Genomic DNA, 23,881 nt, shown 5'->3' on the forward strand with positions numbered 1-23,881 from the left:
TGGTGAGCCACTAAAGGCTTCAGAGCAAGGGAGGCTCACGCTGCCTCAGCAGCACAGGCTCAGCTCAATCGGGGATGTTAACGTGTGCACCCGAACCTCTGTTGACCTCAAAGCAGACTCGTCCTGCTCCGTGGCCACACATCCTTTCCAAGGTGCACAGCGCTAAGAAGCCGCAGCCCAGCAGGCTGGGGACACTTGGGGCTCCCTTCACAGCTGTGCGTGACCTCCAGAATGGCTGGAGAGCAAGGGGCAGGCACTCGTTGGCTACGCATGGCAAGGACAAGCTTGGAGAAACAGTGGAGGAACGCCAGCGGCAGAGGCCCTGTCATCCAAGGACCCCGGCCCCGAGGGCTTCCCGCGCCACCCCCAGCCCTGCAGCCCCAGGGAGGAGACCCTGCCCTCTGATGCCTGGGAATCAGGATGGGTTGCTAGGCGCTCTGCACATCAAAGATTCTCTGCTGACAGACTCTCTGGGAGCCTGCCTAACCATCCAGAGAGGGGGAATGGCGCCCACCTGCTGCTGGGCCGCTCCAGCCTGGGAAGGGACGCGAAGCCACTGCTGTCCAGGTAGACACAGCAATGCTGGTCAGGGAAGGCTCCCCCAGGACCTCCACACTGGCGGAGGCCGGCACCTGGGTGGGGAGCCCCGAGGTGGGTGAAGTCACCGCGGGGTTGCCCAGGAGGAAGGCTCCCGGGGTGCTGGCATGCGGCTCCGGGCCCGGCCCACCGGGGCTGCCTCCGTTGCTGATGGTCCACAGGCACGGGTAGGGGCTGCAGAGACAGAGAGAGGATGGCCACTGACCCAGGGAAAGGACGCTCCTGTGGTGCACACAGGAAGCCCAGAGAAGGCCAGCACTGGCGGCCACAGCTGTAATTCCAGCTTTGACCCAGATGGGTCCTGTTTGTGCAGAAAAGACAAGAGAGCAGAATAATATCTGTTGTTCAATTCTGACTCTGCCACTCATAAGCCATTTGATTGTGTGTGTGTGTGTGTGTGTGTGTGTGTGTGTGTGTGTGTGGTACTGGGGATGGAACCCAGGGGCACTCTACCTGAGCAACACCCCCAGCCCTATTTTTTATTCTTTATTTGGAAACAGGGTCTCACTGAGTTGCAGAGGGCCTCACTAAGTAGCTGAGGCTGTCCACGAACCCGGATCCTCCTGTCTCAGCCTCCCTAATGCTGGGATTACAAGCGTGCGTCACCATGCCTAGCTTTAAGCCATTTTATTTTCAACCTGGCATTAATTTTCTCTGCGGTCCCTGCACAGCCTGCATAGACTGGGGAGGCCTTTGAGCAGTATCATCTGTGCACATGACTCTCCCTGGCCACGAGGGGCAGTGTGTGTAATGACCAGGACGTCCTGTGGGAAGCCCTAGGTCCAACCCTAGCCCTGCCGCTTAACCAGCTCTGTGACCTCGGTCAGATGAGTTCATAGCTCCCAGCAGCCCCTTCTTCATCTTCAAAACTTGGAGTGACCAGCTGGGTGTGGTAGCACACACCTGTAATCCCAGTACTTGGGAAGCTGAAACAGGAGGAGTGCAGGTTCAAGGTCAGCCTCCCACAACTTAGCAAGACCCTCGGCAACTTAGAGAGACCCTGTTTCAAACTTAAAAATAAAATAGGACTGAGAGGTAGCTCAGAGATAGAATATTCTCAGGCTCAATCCCCAATACCACATGGGGGAAAAAAGTTTGGAGTGATCATTTTACTTAACTTAGAGATTGGTATAAAAGATTAAATAAGAAGTTTAAGATTAAATAAGAGGCTGAAACAGGAGGATCGCAGGTTTGTGGCCAGCCTCAGCAACTTGTGAGGCCTTCTGCGACTTAGTGAGACCCTGTTTCAAAATAAAGAATAAAAAATAGGACTAGGGTATAGCTCAGAGGTAGAATGCCCTTGGGTTCAATCCCTGGTACTGAAGAAGAAAAAAAAGACTGATGCCTGGACCCCATCCCCCAGAGATCCTGATTTGTCTGGTCTGGCCTGCAGCCCCAGGATCTGGAGAGTTTTTGAAGCCTCTCAGGTTGCATGGTCTCACTGAGTTGCAAAGGGCCTAAAGTAGCTGAGGCTGTCCGCAAACCGCCATCCTTTCTTGAACACACGAAAGCTCAGCGGCGTCAAGTCCCTTCCCAGGGCCACAGGCTAGGTAAAGCAGCTCCACCCCTGGCTTCCCGTGGCCCAGGTGGCACCGGGAGGCCTCCAGGGGACTGTGGAAGGGCCTCTCTGAGGCTGCGCCAGGATCTCCAGTGTACAGGCGAGTTCAAGGAGGTCCTCAGATCCTGGGTAAGGCAGGGAGAGAGGGTGGGGCGGCTCCCCTGTTGGAAGCACAGGGGCTCCCAGAGGACTCTGCTAGAGGGAAGCGAAGGCGCTGTCCATTTGCACCCTGTGGGCCTCCTTCATACTCTGTGTGACCATATAAAACATCATGGCTGGCGGCTCTCGGCTTCAAAGTGTAAATTTACACTCCTCCTTTTCAAGGCCCGCGCGCGCGCGTGTGTGTGTGTGTGTGTGTGTATGTGTGTGTGGCGCTGGGGATTGAACACAGGTTCATCCTATCTCCAAGTTACAGCCCCATACCAATTTTTTTATTTTTTTGTTTAAAAATAGAGTTTCAGCCGGGCGTGGTGGCGCACGCTTGTAATCCCCGCGCTTGGGAGGCGGAGACAGGAGGATCGCGCAGGTTAGAAGCCAGCCTCACTGGCTTAAGAGACCCTGTTTCCAAATAAAATATAAAATAGGTCTGGGAGTGTAGCCCGGAGGTAGAAGGGTTCCATCCCCAGTACCACCAAAAAAAAAAAAAAGTTTCGCTCAGTTGCTGAACCTGTAATCCTCCTGTTTCAGTCTCCCAAGTACCAGGATTACAGGCATGCGCCATCACACCTGGCTCTCTTTTTTTTTTATTATTTTTATTATTTTATTATTTTATTTATTCTTTTATTCTTTTATTTATTATTTTATTATTTTATTATTTTTATTCTCTTTTTTATTTTTTATTTTTATTTTTATTATTTTTATTATTTTTATAATAAAAATAATAATTATTTATTATTTTTATTTTATTATTTTTATTTATTTTATAAAAAATAAATAATTTTATTTTTTATTATTTTTATTCTTTGTTATAACTTCAGTTTAAAGTCTTTAAAGTATTTCTGACAGGTTTAAGACAAATAATCCCTGGCCCATAGTGTGTGTGTGTGTGTGTGTGTGTGTGTCTGTCTGTCTGTCTGTCTGTCTCTCTCTCTCTCTCTCTTACTTCTCTCTTTCTCTCTCTGAATTGGGATTGAACTCAAGGACAGGCTACCTCTGAGCTACCCCCCTAGCTCTTTTTTTGTTTTGTTTTGTTTTGAAACAGGGTCTCACCAGGTTGCTCAGAGTCTTGCTAAGTGACTGAGGCTGGTCTCTAACCTGTGATCTTCCTGTCTCAGCCTCCCAATGACAGTCATACTCCGCCATGCTTTGCACATTTTCTCTTCTAAATATAAAATTCCAAAGTTATAAATAAGAAAGCGCATGGAACTGGCCAGTGCTTCCCACATCCCTTTTTCCAGCTCCAAAATGTCCATCCTCACGTCACCGTGGCTTGCTGCCACTTAGGAGTCAGGACAACGGTGAGGACAGAAGCACTCTAGGATAAGATGCCCTTGAGCCCAGAGCCACGGTGAGCCCCCGGGAGCACCGAGAGCGAGCCGGCGCTGGCCTTACCTGGGCCCCGCGTTGAGTGGTCCGCTGGTGTGGGGTACAGACAGGATGCTGGCGTGGGGGGCGGAGGACAAGGGAGTCCAGCTGTCGGGTCCCGAGAACACTTGCAGATTGTTGCTGGTGCCTTCTATCAGATTCACTTTGGGGAAACAACAACAGTTCAACTGGTGGAGCATTAGACGGCGCGCAGAAAGGTGGCGACCGATGACATCACCCAGGGCTGTCACCGTGGCTTGTGCCACAGGGGCCGAGAGTCGGCTAGCACTTTCCGGGGAAAACAGAAGAGAGGAAGCAATTGGCTTTGCCGAATGCCAACCACGTGCTATGCGCGCTGCGTGGCTTATCCTCTTTACCACAGCTTCCCAGCTGTGCTTGGTAGAGGAGGCTCAGAGAGGCAGGGCCGCTTGCCTTTGTGCACAGAGCTCGCTCACTGGGCTGTGCTCTGTGCTCCCTCCAAGGACGGGACACAGCAGCACCCTCTCCAGCTGAGCCCAGGCCACCCGGCCCAAGTCCTTCTCCTCAAAGTCCCCAGGTAGATTTGCTTGGGGGTTCTGGGGATTAAACCCAGGGGCATTCTACCTCCAAGCCACACCCTCTGCATTTTTTATTTTTTATTTCAAAACAGGGTCTTGCCAAGCTGCTGAAGGTCTCACTAAGTTGCTGAGGCTGTCCTCCAATGTGCAATCCCCGCCGTCTCAGTGTCCCAAGTCCTAGGACTACAGGTGTGTGTGTGTGTGTGTGTGTGTGTGTGTGTGCCACCACACCTCCCCAAGTAGCCTTAAACAGCTCAGAAAGAGTGTCTTCTCACAGGAGGGAAAAGACTGCAGGGCCTCCCCTGGATGAGGAGTCTGAACAAGCGAGCACACAGGAGCAGAGGTGGGGCTGTGGCGAGCAGGCGGTGGGAGAGGAGACATAGGCCCGAGCCCCAGGGTGCGGGGTGCGGGGTGAGGGCCAGGCAATCCGCAGGCAGCACAGGACCATGGTTCGTAACGCCGCACTGTGTGCTGCACATTGACAAAGGCAGGAGGTTTGAGGGCTCTCACAGGCTCTACCAGAGGGGAGTGACAGTACGGGAACGGGCGAGTCGGTTTCCTTCACTGAGATCATCATTCCCCATGTATCTGCGTATCAGAACATCATGTCACACGCCACTTTCGGTCCTCGATATATATTTGTTGCATGAAAGCGGAGTGTCTTCTCTTTCTTGGAATCTTCATTTGCATAAATGGTGTGTATATATACAAAAGAGAGAGGAAGACGAAAAAGGAGCGAGGGAGAGTAAAGGAGGACAGGGGTTCCCGTGTGATCCCTGGTGCTCTGGACCAAATGTGTCCCCAAAGTCCATGTTACAGTCAGAACCTCAACGCAGCAGGGCTGAGGTGCTGCCTGAAGAACCCTCTCAGGTTTGGGAGGCTGAGACCGGAGGATGGCAGTTTGCAGGCAGCCTCGGCCACTTAGTGAGGCCCTTTGCAACTCAGTGAGACCCTGTTCCAAAAAAAAGACTAAAAAATAGGGCTGGGGTGTAGCTCAGAGGTAGAATGTCCCGGGCTCCCTCCCCAGTATCGCAAAAAGAAAAAGAACCCTTGCTGAGGACTGATGCTACCGTGGGAACGAGCATGGGATGGGTTCCTGGGGAGTTGCGGCAGGAAGATTTTCACCAAAAGCTGTGCCTTGGTCTTGGGCTGCGCTCTCGGGAGCTGTGAGCTCTTAAACTCTCTTCTTTACAATCTACTCCATCTCAGACCTTCTGCCGTGAGCAGCACGAAATGAGCAAGATGCCCGGCCGTGCCTCTTCTTTTCACTCCTCGGCTCGGCTCGGGGGTCTTCCCAGGTGCCTGTGCCTGCCCGGTGCCTGTGCCACCCTCCACCCCACGCCCCTCATCACCACGCCCACCTCGACGGTTTCTACTCCTTGGGCTCAGTTTAAATACGACCTGGTTGGTCGTTTTCCTTCATTCCCACATCACCTTGCCGTGCTGACGTTTTCTCAAACTTTACGGTGCCCATGAGCCCCTGGGAATCATGTGGACATGCCGGCTCTGGTCCTGAAGTAACGTCTGAGACGCTCTGGCTCTACCAAGTGCCCGGGATGCTGCAGGTCTGAGGACCACAGTAGAGCACTCGCTACGTTCTGCTGTGGTCATTTGCTCCTTTATTGTGTAACCTTGAGAGTGTTCAGGGAGGAAGCTATGTCTTGCCACCTTCCTAACCCCTGACTTGAAAGAATCTGGGCTTAGCAGGTGCTCGAAGAGGCGACTTGCGTGCGACCATGCAAAAAAACCAGGAAACAGCAAGACGCCGCCACTTCCGATATCATCAACCACGCCTTCTCCACTCTGGGTAGCAGCTGTTGAGGTCGCTAGCTGCCTGAGGGGCACGGGGGACAGGTAGCTATGTCCAGGAGAGACCTCCACTGCGGGGATCAAGGCGTCACTGCAGAAGGGGGGCTGGAAACTAAATCCCCCCACCATCCCTGGTGCCAGGAATGTGACCTACTCGTCTTGTCCAATGTTTTTCTTTCCATGTTAGAGTAGAATTGCCCTAGTGGCAAAGTATTATTCTTGTGTCTAAAACAGACTGGCACACAGTTGTTCCTCAAGAAATATTTGTTGCCTGAATACTTGAGTGAAAAACTAACCTTTGCTTTCATTTCTCTGAAGCAGACTAAGGCTGGAACGCACAGTGATACAGCTCCCCAGATCTTCCTCCTAGCCCCCCACACTGCACCCCATATTCCCTGGGCACAGGAAGCAGCCACGCAGAGACAATGAGCTGGGTATTCCAGACCGCACAACTTGATCCACCCTTTAGAGATATGCCTGAAACCGCTCAGGACACCAGCACCCTGGGACGGGGCTTTTACACCCACTCCAGGCCAGGAGGCTGCTTCATGAAATAATTACAAAACCGTTATAACTAGCCCACCAAATGTCAGTACGTAAGAGAAAACACACATTTTGTGTAATCCCAGTGCCTGGGAGGCTGAGACAGGGAAATCATAGGTTCAAGGTCAGTCTCAGTAACGTAATGAGGACCTCATTAACTTAGTGAGATCCTATTTCAAAATAGAAAAATTAAAGCTGGGCATGGTGGTGCACGCTTGTAATCCCAGTACTTGGGAGGTAGAGATAGGAGGACTACAGGTTCTCAGCCAGCCTCAGCTACTTAGGGAGGCCCTGTTTCAAAATAAAGAATGAAAATTAGGGATGGGGGTATAGGTTGCAAGTAGAATGCCCCTGGGTTCAATCCCCAGTACCACAAAAAAATTAAAAATTAAAAAATTAAAAGTAGGGCTGGGGTGTAGCTCAGAGGTAGAATGACACTGGGATCAATCCCCAGTACCACACAAAAAAATAAAGTAAAATAAAATAATAAGACAAACGAACAGTATCACTGTATACATTTGATGGAAGGGGTTCCATCTTTCAACACTTCTTCCTATGAGCTGTTTATCCATTTCTCAGCCCTCTCCCCACCCCCAACCCGCACCCCAAGGGTGTAATTAGCAGAACCACACACCTGAGGGAGCATGGTTTCTGTGCACATACGCCGACGGGTAGGGAGCCTGCCGGTGCCCTCGGAGGCCAGAATAGTGCTCGCAGCTGTGGTGGGAGTGGGGAGCAGGCAGAGACAAGGGAGGCCCGTACTGGTAGCTGGTGTTTCCTGCTGAGCACATGCCATCCGGGTTGGAAAAGATCCAGCCGCCCACTAGAACAGATCAGAGGCAGATACAAGGGCTGCCACAAGGGTCAGGTACTCTGCACCGCTGCTTCCTGTAAACAGCACTAAGCTGAGCCCGGCCCTGTGGAGATACCACCCCACCACCATGCCGCCGCCAAACCGCCGCTACACTGCCTATTGCAGTGCCCTTCCCATGGGTTGAGAGGAGAGGATGCTGTGTGGTCCCTTCTTAGAGAGCAGTGGTGCCTACTATAAAATTAACAAAAGCTAAGGACAGGGAAATCCAGAGTAGAGAAGCAAGACCAGAGAGTGCGGAGGCCAGAGACCGGGAGGCACTTCCGGGAGCCCCAGGCCTCACCCGCAGGAAGACCAGACTCTAAAAAGCCATATTTCCATTCTCATCTGCGACCTGAGCTTCACCGAAGCCCCGTCGGCCTGGGAACGCTGGCCTCCCTGGGCACTCTGGGCAGGACAGGGACCTGTGGGCCAGGCCGTGAGCAGCCACGAAGGTGCAAGTCTGCGCGCAGAGCGGGCCGCCCCATCTGGCCGCACACCCCCCACCCCACCACACAGCTCACGGTGAGAACAGGCCACGTGCTGGCTCTCGGGGACGGCCTCGGGAACGTCCTTCAGGTGATTTCTGGAAGAGCAAGGGAGGCATGGCTTCGGGTGCAAGCCCCCCAAACCCCCCGAAGCCCCTGCCCTTCCCACCCTCCCTCCTCCCGCCCCGTTTCTACGTGTGGCTGCTCCATGGGTGGGTCGCAACTCTGCCGCTGCCCCTGCTTAGTCTGACCTTATTGACAAGTGATCATTGCTCCTGCCTGAAAGATTCAGGAAATAATAATAATTGCTAAGTTTCACGTAAGAATCGGGAACACAGTTACGCAAGTGAGATGCTTGATCTCCAAGGACCCCGTGAGGGTGATGCTGCGCGCCCACCTTGCAGGTGGGCGTAGCTCTCGGGGAGGTAAATCAGCTCGTGTGAGACCAAACCGCCAGGACTCGGTCAGCACCGTCTGCTCCAAGATCTGATTTTTTTTTTTTTTTGTACTGGGTATAGAACCCAAGGGCACTCTACCTCCACACTACAGCCTCAGCCCTATTTTATTTGTTTATTAATTCATTCATTAATTTTTTGGTGGTACTGGGGTTCCTGGAAACACTTCTACCTCCGGGCTACACTCCCAGACCTATTTTATATTTTTATTTGGAAACAGGGTCTCTTAAGCCAGCGCGGCTGGCTTCGAACCTGTGCGATCCTCCTGTCTCCACCTCCCAAGCGCAGGGATTACAAGCGTGCGCCACCACGCTCGGCCTAATTAATTCATTAATTTTTTGAAACAGGGTCTCATTAAGTTGCTGAGGCTGGCCTTGAACCTGTGCTCTCCTGTCTCGCCTCCCAAGTATTGGGATTATAGGCGTGCGTCTCTGTACCTGACTCTGAATGTTTTGTTATACCATGCTACTATCGTTTTGAATCTAGATTCTTTCATCACACAGTAGCTTTTCCCTTTGCACTTTTGTTGCCTGGAAAAGCTCTAAGTATATCCTCTAAATCATTAAAACGTATTCAAATATTGAACAGGACGGACCTTTGTTATGCATCGTCAAAAACATCTGTCCACTAACCAAGACCCTTTAGAAAAGATTAGACAGGCTGGGCGTGGTGGCGCACGCTTGTAATCCCCGCGCTTGGGAGGCTGTGACAGGAGGATCGCAGGTTCAAAGTTAGTCTCAGTAACTTAGCGAGGCTCTCAGCAACTTAGCAAGACTCTGCTTCAAAAATAAATAAATAAGCCGGGCGTGGTGGCGCACGCTTGTAATCCCCGCGCTTGGGAGGCAGAGACAGGAGGATCGTGTTGGTTCAGAGCCAGCTGCGCTGGCTTAAGAGACCCTGTTTCCAAATAAAAAAGTATAAAATAGGTCTGGGGGTGTAGCCCGGAGGTAGAAGGGCTTCCAGGAACCCCAGTACCACTAAAAAAAAAAAAAAGATTAGACAGTTATAGAAATATGTGGAAAGACAGAAACTCAGGCAGTAGAGTCTGAACACGTCAGAGGTTGTAACATGTACGCTCTACGCTTGTTGATGGAGATGCAACGATTCCATCCACTGTCTGTTACTGTGTCCTCCAATGGAAAGGAAGTTGGGGCTGGCAGGTCACCAGCCCAGTGCAGGGTCACTCCTGCCCCAGAAGATTCCGCTCCTCTCCTCCCACCTGAGAAGGACGAACCTCCATCACTCACCTGTCCTAGGCTACGTGCAGTTTCCTAAAAACAACTTGTTAAAACTATATTATGTAGAAGTAACTGGGAAGACATCACAGTGAAATATTAAAAATCTAAAAGCCAACCAGGCATGGTGCCACATGCCTGTAATCCCAGGACTTGGGAGCCTGAGAAAGGAGGATCACAGATTCAAAACCAGTCTCAGCAACTGCGTGAGGCTCTCAACAACTTACGGAGCTCCTGTTTCAATTTTTTTTTTTCAGAAGTTGGATGTGGTGGTGCACACCTGTAATCCTAGTACTTGGGAGGCTGTGACAAGAGGATCACAGGTTTGAGGACAGCCTCAGCAAGTAGTGAGACTCTCATCAAGCCAGTGAGACCCTGTTTCAGAATAAAAATACAATAGGGCTTGGGGTATAGCTCAGAGGTAGAGTGCCCCTGGGCTCAATCCCAGTACCATACCACACATAAAAAAGAAAAAAGAAAAAAGAGATGGGAATGTAGCTTAGATATAGAATGCCGCTGGGTTCAATCCCTGGTACCACTACCACCAAAAGTAAGTAAATCAATAAATAGACTTTGGGGGGGGGGGGGTCTGGGGATGGAACCCAGGGGCATTCTACCTCCAAGCTACACCCCTGCCCTATTTTTTATTCTTTATTTTGAATAGAGTCTCACTAATTTGCAGAGGGCCTAAGTAGCTGAGGCTGTCCGCGAACTGCAATCCTCCGGTCTCAGTCTCCTGAATGCTGGGATTTCAAGCGTGTGCCACCACGCCCAGCAATAAATAGACATTTTTTTTTTGAGGGTCTGGGGATGGAACCCAGGGGCATTCCTCCGAGCTACACCCCTGCCCTACTTTTTATTCTTTATTTTGAAACCGCGTCTCACTGAGTTGCAAAGGGCCTCACTAAGTAGCTGAGGCTGTCCAGGAATCACGATCCTCCAGTCTCAGTCTCCTGAATGCTGGGATTACAAGCGTGTGCCACCACGCCCGGCAATAAACAGACATTTTAAAACATCTAAATTGTCTTTTTTAATGTGGTTGCATTACTTCTGAGAATCTATAGACAAACAGCCAGGAAATAGCTCCCACTAGAGGCCCGCATGGACCACTCCGCTAAGGAAGGGTTGCTGGGCTCTGCCGATTTCCTTGCACGCTGAGGCAAGTACTGGAGGCACACTCCTACCCCGGCCATGCCGGCGCCCCGCCCCGGGACCCCGGGCCCGGCGTGCAGCAGTCCACGGGCTCTGCTCACCTTTCCTTGGCATCCAGGAAGGCCTTGGCGAAGGGGTTGTACTTGATTTTGAGAGCTGTTATCTGGAATGAGCAGACAAGCAGCGTTGGCCTCAGGGGCGCGCGAGCCTTGTCCTGTCTGCGCCGTGTGATGAAGGCAGCCCCCTCTTTGCCGCGGCTCCCCCCCCCCCCGTGTCTCCGCGCACTCCTGAGCTGAATGGCAGAGGCCGTCGCAGTGTGGCACCGGTGAAAACGAGTGCTGCGAACAGGCGCAGCGCAGGCGATGGCTGAGGTGCTGAACCCAGAACTCGCCCTGTTACCCAGTCTCCTTCTATAGTCACGGCCAGCCTCGCCCCGTCCCTGAGGGCCGCGGAGATGGCGCAGTGCGACCCCACCCCTCTGGGAGACGCAGCCGAGCACCGGCCCTGTGGTGGTGGGTCTGGATGATGGTCCTGGCTGGGTTATGAACCCCTAAGATGACGTGACTTAGGTAAGGTGACTGGCTTAGGTAAGTGCAGGTTGAAGGGGAAGTCCTGCCCGAATGTGGGCGGCAGGGTTCTGACAGGTGCGGGGAGGTGTGGGACTCCATAAAAGGAGGAGAAAGCCGGCGCCGGGGTGTGCGGCTCTTCCTCTTGCCCCGGATATCAGCCTTCAGCTCTTTGACCTGGAGTTGTGCACGGGGCCGCACTGCTGTGGACTGGAGGCTGATTCCACACATCCCCTTTGGCCATCTGCACATCCTGTGAGCTCCGTTCCTCTGGCAGACCCTGACCAATACAAGTCCCCTCCCTCCTAACCTCTCCGCCTCCCTCCAAGCGCCCCTTCTCCTCGGAGCCCTCTGCCTTCAGTAGGGACAGAGAGCCCACACTTGCCTCTCACCTCCGCCCGGGTGGGGAGGGCCGGAGCACAGGGCTCACTACCCTACCTCCTGGCCCCGTCCGGCAGCCAGAACAACACCCGCATGTGGCAGTCCCCCACCAATGTTTGTTGGATAAATAAATATCAAAAAGAATATGTCAGCAAGAGCCCGAGACTTTCTGGTGGAAGGAAGAAAAGTAAAATAAAAGCAGAGCTCTCCTGGCCCAGCCCTGGAGGGATGAAATGAGAAGAGGGAGGAGAGGCACGGTCCTGTGCACGCGGGGCCCTCCTGGGCTGGGCCGGCGAGGCCGCTCCGGGTGAAGCAGGCAGCCCTGTGAAGAGCCTGGCCTCTCACCCTCCCCGCTCCCATAGCGCAGGGCGACGGTGGGCAGAGGGCGCCTGGGGCTCCACGGTGACCGGGCACGGGCGTGGCTGGGAGCATGGTGGCCAGGTCAGCAGAGCCAAGCCTCACCCTCGCCCTGCCGCAGTGCCCGAGGCCTGGGTACCCTTCGTCCAAACTGGCTGTAAAGCCCCCCCCCCCGTTCCTCAAGACCTTCCCAGAGGCATTTCACACGTGCGTGCGCACACTTACCTCCTCGTTCTGATAGGCGGTCACGGCTATGAACTGGGTCTCGGGGAAGGAACAGTTCATGACCATCCGGTGCGCGCCCCCCACACGCACGATGTGAACCTGGGGCTCGTACTTGTGCAGAGAATTCAGCATTATCTGTTGAGGTGGAGAGAGAGGTAAGGGGGGAGCCGAGCCCCGCTGTCTGTCACAGGGGCGCAGCCCAGCCCCTCCTAGGCACACACAGGTGGGCTCTCAGGTGACGTGGCCACCACACCTCTGAGGGAGGAGTGGGAGAGTGTGCCAGCAACGCCCAGGGGCACCTCTCAGGAGCTCACAGAGGTCCAGCCAGGGTCATGGGGAGGAGCTGCTCTGGCATCCATGTCTCTGTCCAAACTCTGGCCTCCAGACTCCTCCCTCCTTTCTCTTCGACACAGTAATAAGATTCCAGTCCATTAAAGCGTGTTCCAAGCCGGGCGTGGTGGCGCACGCTTGTCATCCCAGCATTCGGGAGGCTGAGACCGGAGGATCACGGTTCTTGAACAGCCTCAGCTACTTAGTGAGGCCCTCTGCAACTCAGTGAGACCCGGTTTCAAAATAAAGAGTAAAAAATAAGGCTGGGGTGTAGCTGGGAGGTAGAATGCCCTGGGTTCAATCCCCAGTACCAAAAAAAAAAAAAAAATGTTCCTTCTCATATGAAGAATCCTAGTAACTCAACATCGACAATGGCTGCTTTCTATAAGTGAATGACAGGTAAGGAACTCCGGCCCCCAGTGGTTAGAGAGAATCCAGCCTTCATGATTCAAGTGGAAGGTTATTCAAAATCTCAAGCTGTGAGATCTGGCAGGCAATGACAACTTCCTTTCCAGTGTCCTGTTTTAAGAAAGTACTACTGGAACCTTCTGGGTATCACAAACACTTGGGTAGTATTACCTGCCCTCTTATGACAGAATCACCAGCTCCTGCCCAACCAGAGTGAACAGAGAAAGACAGGCAAAAACCAAGCTAGCATGTGGGATGGGGAGGAGGGTGGGGCCTCCGCCTCTCAGCCACGCCTCCATCCCCAAGCGTGGTGTGTGCGTGCATGCGTGCATGCGTGTGCGTGTGCGTGTCACTAGGCCTTGAACTCAGAGGCATTCCTCCAAGCTACACCCCTGCCTTTTTTTTTCTTTTGTTTTAAAACAAGCTCTTACTAGGTAGTTGACAGTCTCACTACATTGCTAAGGCTGGCTTCAAACCAGCGATCCTCCTGTCTGAGCCTCCCTAGTACTAGGATTAATTGTAATTATTTCATTTGGGAGCAACTTTTTATTAAGGTATTTGTCAATTGCCAACATGCCATTTGCACAAAAAAAAAGAAGGGGAGAGAGAAAAACAAAACCGTGGTACCCGCAGGCATGATCCCAGGCTGCAACATAAAGTAACTAATAAGCGGAGCCGGGCCACACACCTGCAATCCTAGTACTTGAGAGGCTGAGACAGGAGGACTGCAGGTTCAGCCAGCCTGAGCAACTTAGTGAGACCCTGTTTCAAAATTAAAAATAAAAAGGGCTGGGGTGTGCTTGGAGGTACAGGGTACTGAAAAAAAGTCATAAAGTAACTACAAGCTTCCACAGGAGAACAAGATTCACAACCCCAACCACAGAAGCCCGGAAGAAAAGAGGCCCCCAAATCATGTTTACTCTAATTGGAGGCCCAAAATAAAAACCGTCCTTATTTAAGGTTTGTTTGGATTTACTTTTTTTTTTTCTGAAAAAAACAAAGCTGATTCAATATTCAATTGATAATTATCGTAATGCCCAAGCCGAGGAAGTAATTATTTCATTTAGGAGCAGCTTTTTATTAAGGTATTTGTCGATTGCCAACATGCCACTTACACCAAAAAAAGAGAGAGAGAAAAACAAACCCCTGGGACCCGGAAACATCTCCCTGGGGCTGGGTAAAAAGCCCCACAGGCAAGCTGAGACCACGCGAAGAGGCAGGTGATTAAGTAAACTAGCACACTCTCCCAACATCGCGAAGTCCATTAAAAACTGAAAGCACCAATTAAGAGCTGTTTATTCCTGTTTACGTTTGGACTCCAGGGAATAATTGGCTTCTGTGGGAGAAGAGGCTGGCGAGGGCCCCTCTAATTGCCTAAATGTACCCTTGATGTTTCTTGCTCGGTGCGGTGGGGAGGCCGGCCTACCTGCCCCCCTCCGGCAAGCTTGTTGGTCAGCTTCACTTTGCTGAAGGAGATGGGTGCTTTCATCCAGTGGGCCCCGAAGTTGGGGGAGTCGGGGTGGATGTAGACGCAGCTGTGGCTGGGCACCTCGGGCTTGCCGGCGGGCACCCACTCCCCGTTGACGTACTTCCAGCGGTGGCTGTCCGTTGGGACGAAGTCCAGCAGGAGGGAGTACATGGCGTTGGGGTCCAGTCCGGTGACGCTGATCTTCAGCACGGGGAACATCCGTCTGGAAGACAAGGCGGAAGCTAAACGACGCGTGCCTGTGATCCCGGTACGTGGGAGGCTGAGGCAGGAGGACTGCTGGTTAGAGACCAGCTGCAGCAACTTAGCAAGGCCGTGTTTCAAAGAAAAAAGGGCTGGGGGCGCAACTCAGAGGGAGGACACCCCGAGGCTCAATCTGCAATATCAAAAAGGAGACAAAAAGACAAGGCAGAAGCTTAGCCCCAGCAGAGATGTTAGCGTGCCGCCCGCCTGGTCCAGAGGTCTCTCAGCGCCGAGAAGGCCTTCCACACAGTGCCGGGAGAGTGGTCACAAGAGCAGGGACCACGTCCGCGGCCCCGATGCACCAGAGCCTCCGCATACGCCAGGGTGCTGATGAGTGTGACTCTGAAACGCTGACTCCATTTTAAAGTCTAGAAACCACTGGTGTGCTCACCAACCAGAGGGAGCTGGAGACGCACGCTCTCGCGGAGAGCTTTCTCCAAAGATTTCCCCACACGAAGGCCACACCCCGCCCGTCCCAGACCCTCAAAGAAATCAAATCCTGAATCGCACGGATGGCACTTATAGGAAAAACATGGTAAAGTGAGAGGGGGCTGGCTGTGCAGTTAGGCCAGTCCCTTCCTCTGGGCTTGAGGGAGAGTGGGTGTTCTGGAAATGAAACCCAAGGCCATTCTACCCCCACGCTGCACCCCAGCCCTATTTTTTTTTTTTTTTGGTGGTACTGGGGTTCCTGGAAGCCCTTCTACCTCCGGGCTACACTCCCAGACCTATTTTATATTTTTATTTGGAAACAGGGTCTCCTAAGCCAGCACGCGCGGCTGGCTTCAAACCTGCGGATCCTCCTGTCTCTGCCTCCCAAGCGCGGGGATGACGAGCGTGCGCCACCACGCCCGGCCTTTTTATTTTATTCTGTTTGCTTGTTGGCTTGGTCAGTTGCTAAGAGTCTCGCTAAGTTGCTGAGGCTGACCTTGAGCCTAAGACCCCCCTGCCTCAGCCTCCCAGTAGGGTGTGTGCCAGGCGCGTGGCTCTCTCGAAGCCTCTAATTCACTAAGGCATGCCCGCCGCGTGGGCAGAGTGCGGGCTTGCGCACACGCCAACTTCTGCAGCTGTGCGACTCTGAGCATTTTGTGGGCGTCTGCTCGCGAGCCCACTGGGACGTGCAGGTCTGGATGCGGGGCTCCTCCCCTCCCTCTGGAACGACACCAAGTTTCCCCTCGCAGGTATTTGGAGAGCGATCCGAACAGCTGTCCTCTCATACCCGCGCGTTTCTATCACCCAGAAAGGACCCGGAGCCACCCGCAGTCGCTTGCATCCCACCTGCACGTGGCCGCTACCGGCAGCAGGAGGGAGCAGAGCCGATGTCCTCAGCTGATGTGCTGAGGCCACGGCAGGATGGCAGGACGAGGCCGGGAGGGGCTGCCCCGAGGGCCGGGGGCAGTGCCAGCCCCCGGGCATCGGAGTGGAGCCAGGAGAATGAACTCACAGCTCTGGCAACAACTTGATCAGGCCCTCGGGGCGTGTTCAAGGAGAAAAGTGTGAGTTCAAACTGGGTGATTTTATATATGAGTTGGCCTACCAAGCATATGAATTAAATAAGCTTTCTAGGGGAAAAATATGTCAGACGGTGCACCTGGAATTTAGCCTGAGAACTGCCCCCGCCCTCCCTTCCCGAGGTCACCTGCACCATGGAGATCCCCCGTATGTTGTCTTCTTTACTTCTTCAATAGAAAGCTTTTCTCCATTGTTTCTTCTTGCTATCAGCTTGGCCTGTTCCCTTTTGCTATACATTTTAATGTTTGCAACTATTTTAATAGTACTGACCAAGTGTAGGCACTAGAAAGTCCCTGAGCGCACAGCGTCCTTTGCAAAGAACCATAAAAGTGCACGCAAATCATCCTAGGGGTCACATGGGGTCATTTTGGCCGCCAGACATCTGGCTCACTTAGGCATACAAAGAAATGGTCTCTGATTTTCGGTCCCATGCTTTTTCTAAAGTGCTAAAGTTTATTTTGCTTTATTTTATTTTATAAAAATAAGAGAGTGAGCCAGGCATGGTGGTACATGCTTGTCATCCCAGCATTTGGGAGGCTGAGACAGGAGGATCGCAGTTCGCGGACAGCCTCAGCTACTTAGTGAGGCCCTCCGCAACTCAGTGAGACCCTATTTCAAAATAGAGAATTAAAAATAGGGCTGGGAGCCGGGCGTGGTGGCGCACGCTTGTAATCCCCGAGCTTGGGAGGCAGAGACAGGAGGATCGCGCAGGTTAGAAGCCAGCCGCGCTGGCTTAAGAGACCCTGTTTCCAAATTTAAAAAGTATAAAATAGGTCTGGGAGTGTAACCCAGAGGTAGAAGGGCTTCCAGGAACCCCAGTACCACCAAATAAATAAATAAATAAATAAATAAATAAATAAATAAATAATAAAAATAGGGCTGGGAGTGTCGCTTGAAAGTAGAATGTCCCTGGGTTCCATCCCCAGGACTGCAATAAATAAATAAATAAATAAATAAATAAATAAATAAAGAGAGTGGCACATATAATTGTCATTTCATGCACTAAAGTTTAAAAGTACCCAAAGTTTTCTAAGTAAGAATATATAGCACATGTAAGGGTTTTTGTTTGTTTGTTTTGGGTTTTGTTTGTTTGTTTGTTTGTTTGTTTATGGGTCTGGAGATAGAACCCAGGGGCATTTGACCTCCAAGCTACATCCCCTGTCCTATTTATTTTTATTATTTATTTTGAAACAGGGTCTGAGTTGCAAAGAGCCTCACTAAGTAGCTGAGGCTAGCCGCAAACCACAATCCTCCGGTCTCAGCCTCCCGAATGCTGGGATTACAAGTATGCACCACCATGCCCGGCTACATGTAAGTTTTTAAAAAGAAAAATAGAAAGCTATGAAACATAAGCTGCACATTACCAACAGCCAGAGTAGTGGTGCAGTCAAGCCCAAGAGCGCAGCCAGAAGTGCTGGGACGTGGCCTAGCCTTCTGACCTAGAGCGAAGAGACGGCCCCATGCAAGGTGGGCGTTGGTGGTGGTGGTGGTGGGTGGTTTTTATGGCACTGGGGATCAAACCCTGGGCATTCTCTACACTTTCTAAAAAGTTAACATAGTTGGGCCACAGTAAAAAGCAAAGCCCCCTCCATGTTTTCCAAAAACTCAACACCTAACTGGAGATTTATTTGCTTATTTTAAAATCATTTAAATATGATTTTTAAGGGCCTGTTCCATGCCAGGAAATGTCTAGTGAGAGTTTATTGGCAAAAAAAAAAAAAAAATTATAGACCCAGTGGTTTTTTTTTTGTTTTTTTTTGTTTTGTTTTGTTTTGTTTTTTTAGGCGGGTCCAGGGATGGAACCCAGGGGCATTCGACCTTCGAGCTACACCTCCTGCCCTATTTTTTTTTTTTTTTATTCTTTATTTTGAAACCGGGTCTCACTGAGTTGCAGAGGGCCTCACTAAGTAGCTGAGGCTGTCCGCGAACCGTGCTCCTCAGGTCTCCGCCTCCCAAGCGCGAGAATTACAAGGGTGCCCACCGCGCCCAGCTCAGACCCAGCGTCTTGCTCATGAAGTTTACATTCTAAGGAAGAAGTCAGAAACTAAAATGTCAGTGAGGAGCCGGGCGCAGTGGCGCACGCTTGTAATCCCCGCACTTGGGAGGTGGAGACAGGAGGATCCTGCGGTTCAAAGCCAGTTGTGCTGGCTTAAGAGACCCTGTTTCCAAATAAAAAAGTATAAAATAGGCCTGGGAGTGTAGCCCGGAGGTAGAAGGGCTTCCAGGAACCCCAGTACCACCAAAAAAAAAAAAAAATGTCAATGAGTCATTATGGTATTTGTTGTTTGTTGTAGTGCTGGGGATTGAACCCAGAGCATTCTACCTCTGAGCTCCGTTTCCCGTCCTTGTTTTAAATTATTGTTTTAAAACAGGGCTCACTAGGTAACTGGGAGTCTCACTAGGTTTCTAAGAGGCTCACTAAGTTTCTGAGACTGGTCTGGAACATGCGATCCTAGTGTCTTACCTTCCCAAGTACTGGGATCACAGGCCTGTGCCAGCCGCCACACCCGCTGAGTCACTGCAGTTTTTAATGTATAAGATCAGATTGCAAGAGAGCTGCGAACTCTTTAGTCAGGAGCCCCGAGGGGTGATTACGAGGAGGCTGGCAGGTAAGGAGCCAGGTTAGCGGGTGGACGACGGCGGGGAGGTCAGAGGCCTGAGTAAGGACCTCAGTGAGGCTCACCCAGAGCGTCACAGGAGGTGCCGCACAGGTCAGGACAGCACAGGCCAGCAGCTCCGGCGAGCCTGGTCCACTGGGCGGCCGAGGGACGAGGAGGACGCGCTCACGTCTCCAGCCGCCGCCGCCAGGTCAAAGCATCCCCTTCTTGCGTTCAGCTCCGTCATTCTGGGTCCCACAGTCCAGGATAAAAGCCTTGTAATGGCATTTCCTCTTTCTTCCCGTGATCAGAGCCCTGCCTGAGGGCTTTATTCACTGGTGCATTAGTCTCACGCCATAATGTAGTTCCTGTGATCGTGACACACATGCGCACAGCTCCGGGAGAGCCCTGCTGCTGAGGACAGGATGCCGAGCACCTCTAGCCCGCAGAAAAACACAGGCACGCTGCCGTGAGAGCGAGGGCCGGCCGGTAGGCGGTGCTGGTGACGGTGCAGACAAACATCCCTCAGACCTTGCCGGCGGGAACATAAATGGTGCCGTCGACTTGGACACCAGTCTGTCAGCCCCTTGTCCAGTTAGATATGGAGGAACTACATCCCAGGTAGATACTCTTGAGTTGCAATTACAAAATTCAGAGGAAGCCGGGCGTGGTGGTGCACGCTTAATCCCAGCATTCGGGAGGCTGAGACAGGAGGATCGCAGGTTCACAGACAGCCTCGAGTACTTAGTAAGACCCTCCGCAACTTAGTGAGACCCTGTTTCAAAAATAAAGAATAAAGCCAGGCGTGGTGGCGCACGCTTGTCATCTCAGCATTCGGGAGGCTGAGACAGGAGGATCACGGGGTCACAGACAGCCTCAGCTACTTGTGAGGCCCTCTGCAACTCAGTGAGACCCTGTTTCAAAATAAAGAATAAAAAATAGGGCTGGAGGTGTGGCTCCAAGATAAATGCCCCTGGGTTCCATCCCCAAACCCGCAAAAAAAAAAAAAATTGAGCTGGATAGTGCACCCTCCCGGCAGAGGGCCACGGATCTGCCTGTGTCCAGCTCGGGAGGTGGCCGGGGCAGGGAGCTGGAGGAGCAGTGGGGCTCTGGACAGAGGAGAGGGATGAAGGGAGACACCGGAGAAGAGGATGGGAAGGAGCAAAGAAGACGGAGCGGCAAAGGTCCGACTCTGCCAAGAACGGGCAAGTGCTTAGTCTGAGGAACGAGTTTGAGAGGACTTGCAGACCGAGCGCTCCTGCTCTCAGCCACATCAGCCTCTTACAGGTCTGTCTCCCCTCTATCTGACGTACAGAGCCGGCCGTGGTGGCACATGCTTGTAATCACGGTGCTTGGGAGGCTGAGACAGGTTCAAGGCCAGCCTCAGCAACATGAGGCCCTTTGCACCTTAGTGAGATCCGGCTTCAACAAAATGAACTGTAAAATAGGAGCTGGGGGATGTAGCTCAGAGGTAGAATGCCCTTGGATCAAATCCCTAGTGCCACAAAAATAAATATAAATAGATAAATTACAGAGTTTTCAATCTCCTGGAAAGACTCTTGACCCTAAAGGGTTCAGAATCCTTTGGAAATTTTATGAAAAAGACGCCATTCGCAGGGTGGGTAACAACGGCGGCAGCCCATCCAGAAGTAACGGGAACCAACTGGGCCACGGCTAGACTCTCCTAAAAATTAATATGCAATCACTCTAAACATGAAAGAATTTAACTCTGGGGAAAAGGTTATTTAGGTAAAAAAAAAAAAAAGTTGAGAAGCCATTCTTAAATGGTAAAAGTACATCAGGATGTCAGTCATCATTTGATTGGATTTTGTAATCTTTCAGAAACTTTCCACTTATTCCTTATTGAAATAAATGTCATATTATAATCAGTGATTATACCCACTGTATTGAGGAAAAAAAACTATAAACTCAAAGTTTTACCCATAATCGATCAGACAAAATAAAATGTTTACAACTGCATCATCTCTCAGCTTTGAAAGAAGAAAAAAAGACTAAATCCAGTTAAGAATTTGGGACAATTCTTTGAAATGAAAAATATGTCGTCTGTTCAGTGTCTTTCCGCTGAGACCAAAAACAATGCGAAAATACAGATCCAGAGAATGAACAAATATGATCACAATTACAAATATTAAAAGCAACAAGCCTTCTATAAGACATAGTATAGGGTCCATTTGGAAAGAAAACTGTAAGTATGGATCGAGGTTGCGAGCCCTGCCACCAATACATATAGTCGCAATTTATTTATGTACCCTGATTTCTGGTGCAACTTCTCGTCCCAAAGCATTTTAATACCATGCAAGCTCCCAAGTTCATCATTCCCCCAGATGGACAAGGGATGATTTATTTTCTATCCTTTGTTTTATTTTATTTTTTAATCGAAAGCCGAGATCGGAAAGGAAGCTTTTTGCATAAGGCAAAAGCCTGCCCCAAGCTACCCGGCTGAGAACATTCCCCAGTGTTTGGTAGTCCTGTGCCCGGGCACGCCAAAACCTCGTGCGCATCGGCCGAGCGAGCACACTGAGCTTTCCTTTCAAAATATTTGCCTCTCCTCTTCTAAGGGAAAGCTTGTATTACCTCGACAGCCCCTTGGCAGATTAATGAACCCAAGAAATGCCAGCAAAGACCAGTTTCCATTAACCTCTAATTTATTGCAGTAAGGAAAGAGGAGTCACTTTCTCTGCTCAAGGCAACATAATAAGGTTTTACTCGCTGTTCCCCCAATGGCTCTCACACTAAAACAATCACACAACACAAATAAACACTCACCCGCACCTCCCCGCCCAGCGATGGAGAGAGGCGAGGAGAATAAATCTGCCTTTTGCTCCCGGTGTTCAACTAGTCAAAAATCTCCAGCAAGTTTGCTGTACTCCAGGGGAAACCATCCAGATGCCAAATAACATTGACTTTCACATTATCTCAAGAGAGTCGGAGCTCAAGTCTGCTCCAAAGAGCGCGGTCAGTCAAAAATTAACACTCTTTTCTGACATCGGAGTGCGTTTCCCCAACCCACAAGGCGCGCACCCTTTCTAGTAATTTCTCAGAATTTCTCCATGGAAGTGCATGTAAGAGTAGGAGGCTTCATCTTCCACGTCTCCGATGGTCTCTGGGAAATTAATTAAGTTGTCTAGGGAAGAGTGTTTAATCTGACCCGCGGCTGCCTCTGAATGAGAACCCTGGCTGGGGGCGGAGAGACTCACCTGCCGTTCTTGGTCACGATCATTTCGTTAGTGACTTCCTTGAATCTCTGCCAGAGGGGCGCGTCCTCCAGGATAATCTGGAGTTGCTTCTCTGTGGGGTCGCCTTTTTCTCTCCCCGCCTGAAGTTCGCTCTCCACCACGTTGAGCAGGCGGGAGACGGTGCGGTCGCTGCTCTTCTGGGTTCCCAGCTCAGTCATGGCCACAGGCCCCTCTCCAACTTGGCTGAGAGCTGTCACCACTCGGCCGCTTCTAGCGTCGTCTGTACTTCCTTCTTTCCTTTCTTCCTTCCTTCCCTATTTCCCTGCTTTTCAAACCCAGCTGGCCAGTCCTGGGCAGCCGGAACAAGACACCGTGGGGCTCTTGCCTAAGCTCTCAGTGACACCCCTGAAGGTCTCCAAATTATGCCACCAACCTGTTAAGCTTCGATTGGGGAGCAGGGTGGAGGGAGGGAGAGGTGGGAAGAAAAAGCCCCGTCCTAATTACTCATTGGATCAGGTGGGAGAGAGCCCGGCTTTCCCATTGGCTGCCAGGCACAGAGTAGACGTTTAAGAAGAGTACTCCATCCAAATTATCAGGCTTTTATCTTGTTGTACCTGAAGAGGTCTAATCGGCGTATTGAGGACCATTTTCCCGTTAATTAAAATTATTCCAGGCCCAGACTGCGACAATCAGGAAATCATGTTTGCGTATAAATCATGGCCCATGGCACCTAGAGGGAAAGAGGTACCGGGGAGACTCAACAAACTAATGCAGCCCAGGCTGCCCAGATCCTGACTCTCCCTCTGAGCCCTGCTTCAGCACCTTGGACAGATGCTGAGGTCCCAGAGAGATGGGGGAGAGATGGGCCACATGGCCCCAGAGTGCGAGGAGCAACAAGCTTGGTTACTGTGCTGAGAACCCGTGCAATCGATGTGCACACAAGAGTCGAGCACCTCTTTCTCCCGGGCACTCCTTCCGGTCCTCTCCTGCTGGAACCCGCACCGCCCCGACTCATCTCAAGGGCCCCGCCCATCTCCAACTAACACAACTCTGAGCCTTGCCCTCCTTCTTGGCACATCTTCCTCATTGCTAGCTAGAGGGAGGAAATAAAAAAGCAGTTAGCACCATATTTCTCTACGGATCACTCTGCCTCCCGTGAGTCAAACTTTTGACATTATTGTTTAGAGCAATTTTAATCCTTGGTCCACAAATCAAACTGGCTTCCCTTTGGGCCTGTTCTGGTCTTCTGGGTGAATCCTATGTTCCCTGGGAAGACACAAAGGCAGAGGCCACCTCTCAGTGCTGGGGCCAGGCTTTTCTTTCATTGCAATAGGAAGCAAGAAAATCAGGCTGGGTGTGATGGCGCACACCTGTAATCCCAGCATTTGGGAGACTGAGAAAGGAGGATCTGGGTTCATGGACAGCCTCATCTACTTAGTGAGGCTCTTTGCAACTCAGTGAGAACCTGTTTCAAAATAAAAAGTAGGGCTGGGGTTGTAGCTCAGAGGTAGAATGCCCCCGGTACCACAGAAAAAAAGAGAAAGAAAGAAAGAAAGAAAGAAAGAAAGAAAGAAAGAGAAAAGAAAGAGGGAGGGAGGAGGAAAGGAAGGAAGGATGGAAGGAAGGAGGAAGGAAGGAAGGAAACCAGAGCAAAGGGAGAAGAGAAGCAAGACCCGAGATAAAGCCGACAATGCCAAGCTTGGGCGAGAGCCGACTGCCCGCCTTGTGTTCACACCGCACCTCTGCAGCGTGAACTAAACAGAGATGGTGCCTTCCAGAAATGGCCACCTGAGGGGACAAGAGTGAGCAGCTCC

At 51.5% G+C, this 23,881-nt stretch overlaps 1 protein-coding gene across 1 annotated transcript; it reads right to left on the reverse strand.

Annotated features, from left to right (window-relative positions):
- Positions 1-482: 482 nt before the first annotated feature.
- Positions 483-22,285, reverse strand: TBX19 (T-box transcription factor 19; the record flags this gene model as incomplete). The annotated part of the gene is made up of 8 exons (XM_080699430.1): positions 483-771; positions 3,707-3,842; positions 7,223-7,411; positions 7,963-8,024; positions 10,870-10,931; positions 12,298-12,432; positions 14,462-14,726; positions 22,089-22,285. 8 exons carry the CDS (start codon positions 22,283-22,285, stop codon positions 483-485), a joined length of 1,335 nt encoding a protein of 444 aa, XP_080555556.1.
- Positions 22,286-23,881: the final 1,596 nt, after the last annotated feature.

Source organism: Muscardinus avellanarius (assembly GCF_963383645.1).
Source record: "Muscardinus avellanarius genome assembly, chromosome: 7".
NCBI lineage: Eukaryota > Metazoa > Chordata > Mammalia > Rodentia > Gliridae > Muscardinus > Muscardinus avellanarius.